The sequence below is a fragment of the Pristis pectinata genome, chromosome 10 (genome assembly GCF_009764475.1).
Source record: "Pristis pectinata isolate sPriPec2 chromosome 10, sPriPec2.1.pri, whole genome shotgun sequence".
Classification (NCBI taxonomy): domain Eukaryota; kingdom Metazoa; phylum Chordata; class Chondrichthyes; order Rhinopristiformes; family Pristidae; genus Pristis; species Pristis pectinata.
Genome location: NC_067414.1, coordinates 28986651 through 28998874, shown reverse-complemented (window position 1 = coordinate 28998874; position 12224 = coordinate 28986651). Strand labels below are relative to the sequence as shown.

General features: G+C 39.3%; 1 protein-coding gene across 1 annotated transcript in view; it reads left to right on the top strand.

Annotated features, from left to right (window-relative positions):
- Nucleotides 1-12224, top strand: part of rngtt (RNA guanylyltransferase and 5'-phosphatase) — a 240263-nt gene that overhangs the window by 31425 nt on the left and 196614 nt on the right. The window contains exons 5-6 of the mRNA XM_052025136.1: nucleotides 10118-10193; nucleotides 11798-12047. Of these exons, the coding sequence (XP_051881096.1) occupies nucleotides 10118-10193; nucleotides 11798-12047 (326 nt within the window). The remainder of the gene's footprint in view (nucleotides 1-10117; nucleotides 10194-11797; nucleotides 12048-12224) is intronic.

Here is a 12224-nt window from a genome sequence, read left to right as displayed (position 1 = left end):
TCTATGGCTTCCACATCTTTCCTGTAGTGAGGCGAGCAGAACTGACCACAGTACTCCAAGTGGGGTCTGACCAGGGACCTATGTAGCTGCAACAATACCTCTCGCTTCCTAAATTCAATTCCACAATTGATGAAGGACAATACATCATATGCCTTCTTAACCACAGAGTCAACCTGCACCGCCACTTCGAGTGTCCTATGGACTCGGACCCCAAGATGCCTCTGATCCTCCACACTGCCAAGAGTCCTACCATTAAAACTATATTCCGCCAATATATTTGAACTACCAAAATGAACCACTTCACACGTATCTGGGTTGAACTGCATCTGCCACTTCTCAGCCCAACTCTGCATGCTATCTATAACCTCTGACAGCCCTCCAAACTATCCACAACACTCCCAACCTTCGTGTCATCCGCAAACTTACTAACCCATTCCTCCACTTCTTCATCCAGGTCATTTATAAAAATCACAAATAGTAAGGGTCCCAGTACAGATCCCTGAGGTACACCACTGGTCACCGACCTCCACTCAGAATATGACTCCCCAACAACCACTCTTTGCCTTCTGTGGGCCAGCCAGTTATGGATCCACACTGCAATGTCCCCTCGGATCCCATGTCCCCTCGGATCCCATCTCTCCTCACCTTCTCCATAAGCCTTGCATGGGGTACCTTATCAAACGCCTTGCTGAAATCCATATACACTACATCTACTGCTCTCCCTTCATCGATGTGCTTAGTCACATCCTCAAAAATTTCAATCAGGCTCGTGAGGCAGGACCTGCCCTTAACAAAGCTGGCTTTTTATTACATAACTGGGCAGAAGCTTGGGAATTATGATTGAATGTGGAAGTCCTGAACTGCCTAGCTGATCTCCACTCTCGGGCAATTGCATTTTGCTGTTGGACTCTGTGTCCAGGGTGGAGCATATACAATCGCTATGAACAGAAGACTAATTACAATGTATATTTCTTTTGATGTACTTTTGTTGATTTAAATGTACTTCAATATTTTTATTGGTTCCAAAAGCTTAAGTTTTTAAATTTTAAAATTCAATTTTTATTTTTAGTATTTTTATTAGTTTTTAAACTTTTATTTTTATACAAGGGATATCATGCCGCACATATTACACCCAAATTTGGGATTTTGGATATAGATGTTAGTGGCAAGCATTGTTTGATTAGGGTTACACAGTGAGCAGAGATTAACCATACTGTTTGTATTTCACACTTTAAAATATGTTGATCAGGAAAAGATCGGGAAGAATTGCCTTCAAATTTTTTGAAGCAGTATATTGATATCATTTGAAATGTACAGTTAGCAAAAGAACAGACTTTTTTCTTCAAAGACAATAAACAATCCATTAGCCAGTTTCATTAATCAATAATCCCTTACTTATTTGTCTGGACAATAGCTAGATGTTTATCTGGCTTAGGCTCTCCATATTGGTTGTTATCATAAGAATGGTGAGATGTTATTTTGGCAGGAAGTTATTGGGGTGGCCATCCATCATTGATATTAATATGCAAGTTAAATCAAGTAAGATAGCAAACATACTGATGTGAAAGGTAGTGTTTTCATTATCAAATTGCATGAAATCTGATCCAAGTGAATACTACAATTTTTTAAACTTTGTGTGTTCATATGTTGTCTGGGAACCAAAACAGCTTAATATTTTCTTTTGGATCTAATCTCTCACTCATGTGAATTGTATACCCATGGATAATTGGAGAAGTATAATTGTGAATGCGCGAGGGGGATACTTTCCAGTACTTGTGACGAAGGAGGTGCATTATTCTATTTCTGCGTAGAATAGCTGTAATGCAACCAGGTAATGAATAGTATAAACCTACTAGGTGAACGAAATGAAATTTGTTTTTGGAAGTAATTGACATCATTGAACCACTATGCTATGGCTGAATTTGTAACGTGTGTTTTTTAGCATTCGTTTTATCTCATTTCTGGGCTAGATATTCTGGACACTTGTTTTATTTTGTGATATTCTCCCATCAAGTATGCATGTAAAATCATTGAAAGAAATAACTTCTACTTGATATTTATTATAATCTACAATATCTGCCACAGGTGGGGTAAGAGGTGTTTGATGCACTGGGTAATTTCTGTGTGCTCCTGACTACATGGGTGAGGTTTTGGAGGTCATGGGCAAGGGATTCCCAGGTGGGCATGTTACAATTTTGAAGGAAGCTTTGACAGCATCCTGGATTTTTTTTCCCTGTCCATTGGTAGCGCCTAGCCATGACAGGGCTTGGACAAGAGGTCTGATTTGGGAGTCTGGTGTCAGGCATGCATTGATCCTCCCTGTCAGAGCTGACTGAATATAATTAGGGCTTCAATGCCCAGGATATTGGTCTGGGAGAGGATGCTGATAGCTTACCTGTGGACTTGGAATATTTTTGTACAGACAATGTATCTCTCCAGTGTTTTGAGGTGTCTGTTGTAGGCAGTTCATGTCTCGAGCACAGGAGGGCAGGGATCATTGTGGCCTAATAGATCATGAGGTTTGTGTCAGGTTTGAGGCATTGACTTTCAAACTCTCCTCAGATAGCCAAAGAGATTTCCTCAGATGGTGTACTGAAAGTGATGGTGCATTTCAGCATCAATGTCTACCTTTGGATAGAGGTGGCTCAAAAGTAGGAGATTTGGCAATGTATTTTTTTTTGCCCTGAAACAAAAATTCAACCTGGAATATTTAGGAACAGGAATAGGTTAGCCTACCTTATTGCTTGCTGTATCTGCATGCTAACTTCCTGTGTTTTGTGCACACATACACATAGATCCCTTTGCACTGCAATATTATGTTATTTGTTTCCATTTAAACAACACTCTGCTTTTCTATTATTTCGACCATAGAGACAACCTTCTACTTCCCTGAATTTTGCTCCATCTGCCAAATTTTTGACCACTCGCTAAAGCTTTGTTCATCCAGTTTCTCTGCATCATGTTCACAACCTCCTTTCCCAACCTTTTTGTATCGTCAGCAAAATTAGCTGCAACACCCTTGGTCCCTTCATGTTGTAAAATAGATGTAAAGAGTTGAAGCCCTAGCATTGATCACTGAGGCACCACACTGGTTAAAGATTGTCAACTCACAGTGAACCATTTATCTCGACTCTTTTTTTCCTCTGTCAGTCAGGCTTTTACCTATGCTGATACAATTCTCCCAATGCCATAAGCTACCTAATACTTTTACAAAGTGTTGCCTACTGAAGGTGTTTTTAGGCGACGTGATGCTTTAATGTACGGAATACTATGATGTGACTCCGAACCTTGTGTAGAATAGGAAGTTATTTGCTCTTCTCTGTGCTCGGTATTGTGTTTGCCTCTAGGATAGAGAGTGAAATTTATTTCTATAGGTTTGGTTCAGTGGAGTACAGTGTGTGGAGTATGCCTCTTTGAAGAGAAATAAAAACTGTACCAAAGGTCAGAAATCTTGCTGTCTTGAGAGGCACTGTTGGATGCTGCCAGTGTATTATCAGACTAGGAAGAGGGCGGATTTTGCGAGGAAATAGAGATGCCTATTAGCAAGACAGGACAATTTCTACGATGACTGTCTGACACTTTCCAGCTGTGTGATCGATAACATCAATAGAAATCTGTTAGAAAAAACATCTTGGTTGTTGTCATAGAAACAACAGAATTGGCATTCACCATTCCTGGATGTGTCTTTTTGTACTGGATAATTTACGTACATTTTATGGAATTATCACAATACTTAATGTCTGCTCTACTCGCGCACAATTTATGAAACTGGTGTGTGTATTGATTACATGTGGTATTGCACGCTCAAAGTCATGACTATTTGTACTGTTCAATTCAAGAGTGGTAAGAGGGAGGGAATAGCAATAGCTTTCCATCCCCCATCCAGATAAACTCCTTTTTTTCTTATTGCTGCTTTTCTGTCTACCTCCCCTCCCCCTTTTGCACTGGCTCCCTGCCCATCCCCTCTCTCGCCATCTGCTCACTTCCTGTCTTGTGTAGTTCATTAGTTTCCCTAGTTGTCCTCCTCCCTCTCCACACTTGCCCTTCTTTTCCTCTACCCCTTTCCCCTTTTTACTTATTAAATTCAAACTTGTATGAAGCTTGTAAATACTAAATAAAATAAGTCCAGTTATGTGTGTGTGTAAATTATCTATCATTGCATTAATATTTAATCAGTGTTTTGAGGTGGAAAAAAGGTTTATTTTATCAAAACGGGGGGGGGGAAAAAAATTAATCTTGTATTTGTGGGAAACACATGCTTCTGAGTCAAAGGTTGTAGTTTCAAGTCCCACCCATAGATTTGGGCACAAAAATTAAGGGTGACAATCTGGTGCAGTACTGAGAGGACTATTTTATTGTTTTACATCACTCAGTCAAATATGAAAAACCCCATGACAGTATTCTGAAGAGTTTTGGAGTTAACTGTGGTGTCTTGGCCAATATTTATCCCTCAGCCAATGTCAAAGCAAAAGATTGTCTTGTCATGATTACATTGTTGTTTTTTTGGGATCTTACTGTGCACAAATTGGAGGCTCTCTTTCCTACCAGAGTAATTACACTTTGGAAGTTTTTTAGTGGCTGTAACATTGTCCTCTTGTATGCACTCACAGATTGAATATCTTTCTCTTGATGGACTTGATAGTATTTGTTAACTTGGTGAATGGTCAAAGTGGGATTGGCAATCAGATCAGTGCTGGATTGTGTGTACCCCTGCTTTGTTTCTTGCAATAAATTTCTTTCAAATGTCCTGAAATCTTGAAAGTTATGAACTGAAGTACAAATCCTCCTAATTCTAGACAGTTTTGCAAGGATAAAAATAACTAAATTGAAGTTTAAATTCATTTGACTTTTCCAATATGAGGATGCTTTCTGTGCAACAGTGTGGTGGAAGAGAGATAATCATGGCTTGTTGCTGTGGAAACTACTTTTGCTCTTTTGTTTAAGTGTCTTGGTTATTTTTGGTGGAGAATGAAAATAGCTGTCAAAACCACATTTTTAATATCAGTATTCTGCTTGTATTTGTACAGACTTACTGGTCCTGAAGAACAAATATAAAACCTAAATATTGGCTGCAGAATCTGCTGTTAGATAAATTATTATTTTTATATGGATTACCAGTAGTATGAGAAAATAAAATATTTATTATCACATTGTCAAAACTGAATTGTGTCCGTCGGCTTAACTATATTGGGACTTTTGGTAGAACCTCGGTATGTTTCTCCTTTCCCAAGGATTTGATTCGTGTAGTGCCACTCGTTTATTTTTAGTTAAATGTAATGAGATTGAGATTGGTTAAGGAAATGATAGATTTTAATGAATGCAACTTCAGTGAATATTCAGAAAAGATCTTTCTGTAGAAGATAATTGCACTTGAGACTTTTTCTTTAGATTTGGTGTTACTGACTATATGCACACCATCACAGTGATGCAGTAAGCTTTTTTCCCCACAGAAAATGAGTTTTTGTCTGTTCACTGGTGGCTTCACATTGTCTTTTATTCCCCGTACTAATGTTATTCCCTCCTTGATGGAATATGGCTAAGTGGGCTCTGGTGACCCAATGTTTGACAGCCTTGGTGAACATGCTTTACGGAACGTAGAACAGTACAGCACAGGAACAGGCCCTTTGGCCCACAATGCTGTGCCAAACTAATTAAATGCCTAACTAAACTAATCCTTTCTGCCTACATGATGTCCATAACCCTCCATTCTCTGCACATTCATGTGCCTATATAAGATCCTCTTAAACCCCTCTATCTTATTTGCCTCCACTACCACCCCTGGCAGTGCATTATGACAGTGTTTTAAGGCTTCTCTGAAACTAGAGGGTACAAGTTTAAGGTGCGAGGGAGAAGGTTTAAAGGTGATCTGAGAAGTAAAATTTTCACACAACGTAGTTGGTATCTGGAATGATCTGCTTGAGGAGGTGGTGGATGCAGGAACAGTAACAATATTTAAGAAGCATCTTGACAATGAGCAGAGCATAACAGGTTATGGAATTATTGCAGGCAATTGGGATTAGTCATAGAGTCATAGAGCAATACAGCATGGATGCAGGCCCTTCGGCCCAACAAATCCATGCCGACCACTGTGCCCACCCAGCTAGTCCCAATTTTCTGCGTTCGGCCCGTATCCCTCTAAGCCCTGCCCCTCCATGTACCTATCCAAGTGCTTCTTAAATGGTACTATTGTACCTGCTTCAAGCACTTCCTATGGCAGCCTGTTCCATATACTCACCACCCTCTGTGTGGAAAAAAATTGCCCCTCAGGTCCCTTTTTAAATCTTTCCCCTCAAACCCTAAATCTATGCCTCCTAGTTTTGGACTCCCCTACCCTAGGGAAAAGACTTACCATCCACCTTATCTATGCCTCTCATAATTCTTAACATTTCTATAAGGTTGTCCCTCATTCTCCTACATTCCAAGGAATAAAGACCTAGCTTGGCTAACCTCTCCCTATAACTCAGGTCCTCTAGTCCTGGAAACATCCTCATAAGTCTTTTCTGCACTCTTTTCAGTTTAACCACATCTCTCCTATAACGGGGTGACCAGAACTGTACACGATACTTCAAGTGTGGCCTCGCCAACGACTTATACACTGCGACATAATGTCCCGACTCCAAAACTCAGTGCCCTGACTGATGAAGGCCAGTGTGCTAAATGCCTTTTTCACCATCCTACTTGTGTAGATAGTACAGATAGGATGTTGGTAGGTATAGACATAGTGGGTCAAAGGGTGTGTTTCTATACTATACAGCTCTATGATTCCGTAGTAGCAATAGCAAACTAATGCTGGAAACAATCAGAAGGTCAGGCAGCATCTGTGGAAAGAGAAATATTTAATGTTTTGGGCCTGAGATCCTTTGTCCTTTGACTGGGAAAGAGAGATGCAAGTTAGTTTTCAGTAAGAGAGGTGGGGAGGGGTGGGTAGAACAAATGATTAATGGCACAGTTATAAGCACATTGTGCTGCTTTGTATGAGTAATGGGTTGCTAATAGTGAGGCTGTGTTCAGCAGTTCAGACTACGAATAGAATAAGAAAAACTGAGCCAAAATAATGACAGACAGAAATGACCAGTTCTGATAGAAACAGAAAGAAAAAATAAGTTGCCTAAAGTTTGAGAATTTGATATGGAATCTGGAAGATTGCAGCATGTCCAAGCAGAAGATGAGCACTTTAATCTTGCAATGGGCCTCATTGTAACAGTGTAGAAGCTACAAAGAGAAAGGTCGGAGTGGGAAAGTGAATGACAGGCAACCAGAAACTTGGGTCACTCCTGTGCTCTGAATGCAGGTGTTCTGCAAAGCCCTCCTCCTCTCTGTATTTGGCTTTTCCAATGTAAAAGAGGCCACATAATGAGCACCAAATCCAGTGCACTAGTTTGGAAGAAGTGCAAGTGCTTCATCTGTTGAGTGAGGTTGAAGGTGAAGACTGGGAAACTTTTTTTTTCTTGCTCTGTCGAAGGAGGAGGTGATGTGAGATCAGAGGTGCAGGAAATAGATGGTCAAGGGCTCTGTCGATTATGGTAGAGGGGAAGAAGGAAGATCTATGCAGAATGCCTCATCATTGGAGCAAATTTGACAGAGATCAAGGAACTGGAAGAATGGAACTGAATACTTAACAGGAGTTAGAGTGGGAGGAAGTATAGTCAAGATAGCCATGGGAGTTTGTGGTATTGTAATCCATGTTTGTGGATAGCTGATCTCCTGAGGTGGAGATGGGGAAATGTAGAAAGGGAAGAGTCAGAGGTGGACTGTGTAGGGAAAGGGCAGGATGGAAACTGGCTGTTTTAAAAAAAAATTGTATTTTTGAGTTGTAAATGAATGCAGGAAGCAGTACCAATGCAGTCATCAATGTAATAGAAAAAGATTTGACGGAGTGGGCTCAAGTGAGACTGAAACAAGAGGGTTCCACATATTACACATAAAGATGGACTTATTTTGGGTCCCTGTGAGTGCCCAGATCAAAGATATAGTTTTACATTGGAGAAACCAAATGCAGATTGGGTGATCACTTTGCAGAGCACCTATATTCAGTCAGTAGGAGTGATTTGTGAACTTCGTGCCTGTCATCTTAATTCACCATCCCATGCCAATTCTGACTTATGTCTGTGGCTTCCTGTTACAATGAGGCCCAATACAAGCTTGGGAAACTATACTATCTTCCATCTGGCCACATCACAGTCTTCTGGACTCTATCAAATTCTCCAACTTTAGGTAAGTCACTTTTTCTGTTGTCTCAGAACTGGCCATTTCTGTCCATCATTTTGGTTCATTTTTCTTATTCTGTTCATAGTTGGGCCTGCTGGGCATGTCCCACAGGCTTGCTATTAAAAACACGTTACGCAGACAAAGAAGTACAGTGTGCTTGTAACTGTCCCCATTAACCCATTAGGACTCATCCTATTGTTCTACCCATACCTTTCACACCTTCTCTCCTACTGAATACAAACTTGTTTCTCTCTCTTAGTTCTGACGAAGGGTCCTGGGCTTAAAACATTAACTATTTCTCCTTCCATAGATGCAGCCTGTCCTGCTGAATGTTTATAGCATTTTCTGTTTTTATTTCAGATTTCCAGGATCTGCAGGTTTTTTTTTACTTCTCAAAGCTATTAGTACAATGGTATTAAAACCCTCCCTGACTTCTCTCAGGTAGATGTGCAAGTTCCACAGTGCATTTTGCAATATTTGCAATTTATCATGAACTTCAATTCTTTACACACTTTTTTATTATAAAAATCAGTGAAAATGTTATGCCTTGTGCTATCATGAATAACTGAGTTTTTTGGTGCAGCAAATCATAATTACTCAACAACCCTTCAGGCCCTGAATGACTAATTGGAACCATGTTACTTGAGTAAACAATTTAAAAATTGCTGCTTTTTATTCACTTTTAATATCGTTCTGATATTTACATTTTTCCCTTGGCCTTTGTTATCTCGATCTCTATTCTGCTTTTACTATAATGAATTAAATATTATTTATATTCCCAGCTTTGTAGCCTGTGAATTTTTTTCAGTCTAATTCTTCAGGCTTGATCATTCTATCTGCTGCCTGTGCTGTTGCTGGATGCTATTTTACACCATTGGAGAGAAATTGAAGCTAACATGGGTAAAGAGCAAATTATTTTCCAAAACCTGAGAAAACTTTGACTTAAAAAATCTGTCCACAGCGAGTGCATTTTTGTTGGTGCAGGTTGTCTGTGTTTCTGCAATCTTTTTTGCGATTCCAAGTGTTGTTGAACATGTAAGAGCACTGATCAACCAACAGAGAAAATTAGATGGTAATCAGGGGCAGTTAACCTGGCCATGATGCCATCATGGGGTCTGGAATAATACTGAAGATTCATATGGCTACTCCCTCACCCTTGTGTACCTCTACCTCTACTATCACCTCTGGTAAGTTTGCCCCACTGGTAGGACAGGATGTACCCAAGGCATGTGCTAGAGGATTTGCTATGATACCTCGATGTCAAACATCTTGGGTCTTTGCTTGACTAGTCTGTGGGACAGGCCCACTAATTTAGGCACCGTTTTCCAGAGCAGGAACAACTTTGCAGGGTCTATTGGGCAGGAGCAAGTTTGCCGTATCCCACTTTGCTATTTTGGTTGATTCTGGGTGATTACTTCAGTTTTACCTGTTTTCTGAGTCAGCATCATGATTGTGATACAGCTGAGTGGCTAGCTGTGCTGCTTCAGAAGGCAGTTAAGAGTCAGATGCACTGCTGCGGGTATGGATTCGCATATACGCCAGACTGGGTAAGGATGGCGCATTTCCTTCTCTGAAGGAAATGAATGCTTTCTTGGTTGTTGTCATTATGATTATCTTTAGAAAGACTTTTTAAATTCCAGTTAATTAAATTGCTAGCAGAGCTTGCTGAATAGTATTTGAGAATATGAATCCTGACTAATCCTCTGCCACCTTGTACTGCAAGGAAAAGAGACTGTTGTAGCACCTAACTTGTCCCAGTTGAGACTGAAATCTTGCCAATCCTGGAAAAAAAACCTGTAGAATCTTGGCCCCATATTTTGCCTTAATTGCCTCTTCTGTATATCCTGAATAGAGATTGCAGCAAAAAATCCTTTTTTAAAGCATTCATTTGTAAATCTGTATTTTACAGGAGTACACTGCACACATGGCTTCAATCGAACTGGATTTCTTATCTGTGCGTACTTGGTAGAGAAGATGGATTGGAGGTAATTAATTTTCATAGTATATTTTAGAATATATGAGCATATCATTAGAGTTGTGCCAAAGGGAATTGGCATATCTAATGAAGTTTGAGTGGTGGCTAATTGGTGGATCCTTGCAAGTGTGTTGCTGTAAAGTACTTTTTTTTGGCTCTATGATAATGAAGTATAAATAAGAAGTTGAAATTTCACATATAATATTGTGATCAGTAAAACACAAGGGCAAATTTTAACAATTTATGTTCAACCACCTAAAGTGGTAGTGTATTCTATTGATTTGTTGCATAATCCTAAATGTTATACAGGGAATTAAATCACATGAGTGGACTGAATGTCGATGGTTTACTTGTGGATTGTTTCTGAAACTGGCAATTTTTTAACTCCCAGAATTACATGATAATATTTAATGAAAGCAGCCTTTTGAACTGTCCACCCTTGCATGCAGAATTCTTCCTCCATTGCTAAGTCCCCAAGAATAAAGTCATTTCATTGTCTCTAAACTAATTTCTTCTTTTCAAACAAAAAATCTAATTTATGAAATTTGGCAGCATATGGAACACATGAAATATGCAACGGGACTCCAATGGTTTATTGATATATAAGCCATCAACAGGATAGTTTAAAGAAATTATGCACCTGGCATGATTAGGTGATTGTCTTTTTTTCCCCCTGCCAAAACGACAAGGTAGTACGTATATTAATGGCTCCTTGTTACCGTATTTCATTGTTTAGATTTGCTGGTTGGAAAACATCTGAAAGCTGTGTTTTTGTGTTGAGCTTCACTGATTATGTTGAGAGTGAGTAGTCCATTGTTCTTCTGTTGTCATTGGAACAGCGCACTGTGATATCTGCGGGAGAGGTGAAACACAAAATGATTGTTTCCTGACTGCTGCTGGTTTTCTAAACCATAGAATATTGTAACAGCAGGGTGTTGAGATATGCATGTAAGTGCGGATATCTTCCTTTTACAATTAATTAGGATTATGTGGCAATTCAGTAAAACATGCTGGATGGGAAGGAATTTGATTATAATTCTGAGATTATGCTGTGATGGTGATATTGAAGACTTTTTCTAAGGTCACATTACTGATAAAAAATCTTTTTCAATAAAGTGATTTTAAAGGAAATCTTGGGTAAGATTTATTTGCGGTTCTGATTTTGCAATCTCCTCTGTATATAGCTGTGTGGAAAAGCACCTAATGTATTAAAATGGGAAGTACATGGATAAATATCTCAAAAGCCAGATATATTCCTGTGGTTTTACTGCATGATTGCATTATTGTTTCCATGTCACAGCACAGGAAGCAATTTTTTTTTTGTTCAACAGAACACAAAATAGACTTTAATAGTGAAAAAAAGACTTGCAAGTAAGCACGAGGATTGAATGCAGTTGGTTTTAGAGATCTTAATTCATCACTACATCATGATGTTGCCTCACCAATCTTTGTTTTAACTTGAGTGTTGCCAATGATGATGTAGGAACTGCTGATATTAAACTACTGGCTCGTACTACTATGATTTTAAAGCTTTGAAACTTGATTCCAGTTTGATTAACTTTCATTATCAACATTCTTACATGAGATGAGTGTCTGCTTTATTTTTATATTTAGCATTGAAGCAGCAGTTGCTACTTTTGCGCAGGCGAGGCCTCCTGGTATTTATAAAGGGGAATACCTGCAGGAACTTTTTTCTCGATACGGTGAATTAGAAGATGCTCCTCCGCCACCAGAAAGACCAGATTGGTGTTATGAGGATGATGGTGAAAATGTTGATGATGATGGATATAAGATTAGTAATGACTCAGAACCTGGATCTTCAGGCTCCAATCCTAGCAAGAGGAGAAAAGAGCGACTTAAATTGGTAAGATTTATAAAGGCAGTGGAAGAAGTTTTAAGGTCACTCAAAATTAACTTGTGGTATCCTGAGCAGATGCTTTGCAAGAATGTAGTAGAATTTGTTTGTTCTTGAATTTTGCAACAGCCAAATACCTTCAAGTGTACAACATACAATTAGAAAAGCAATGGAGCAGATCTTGCT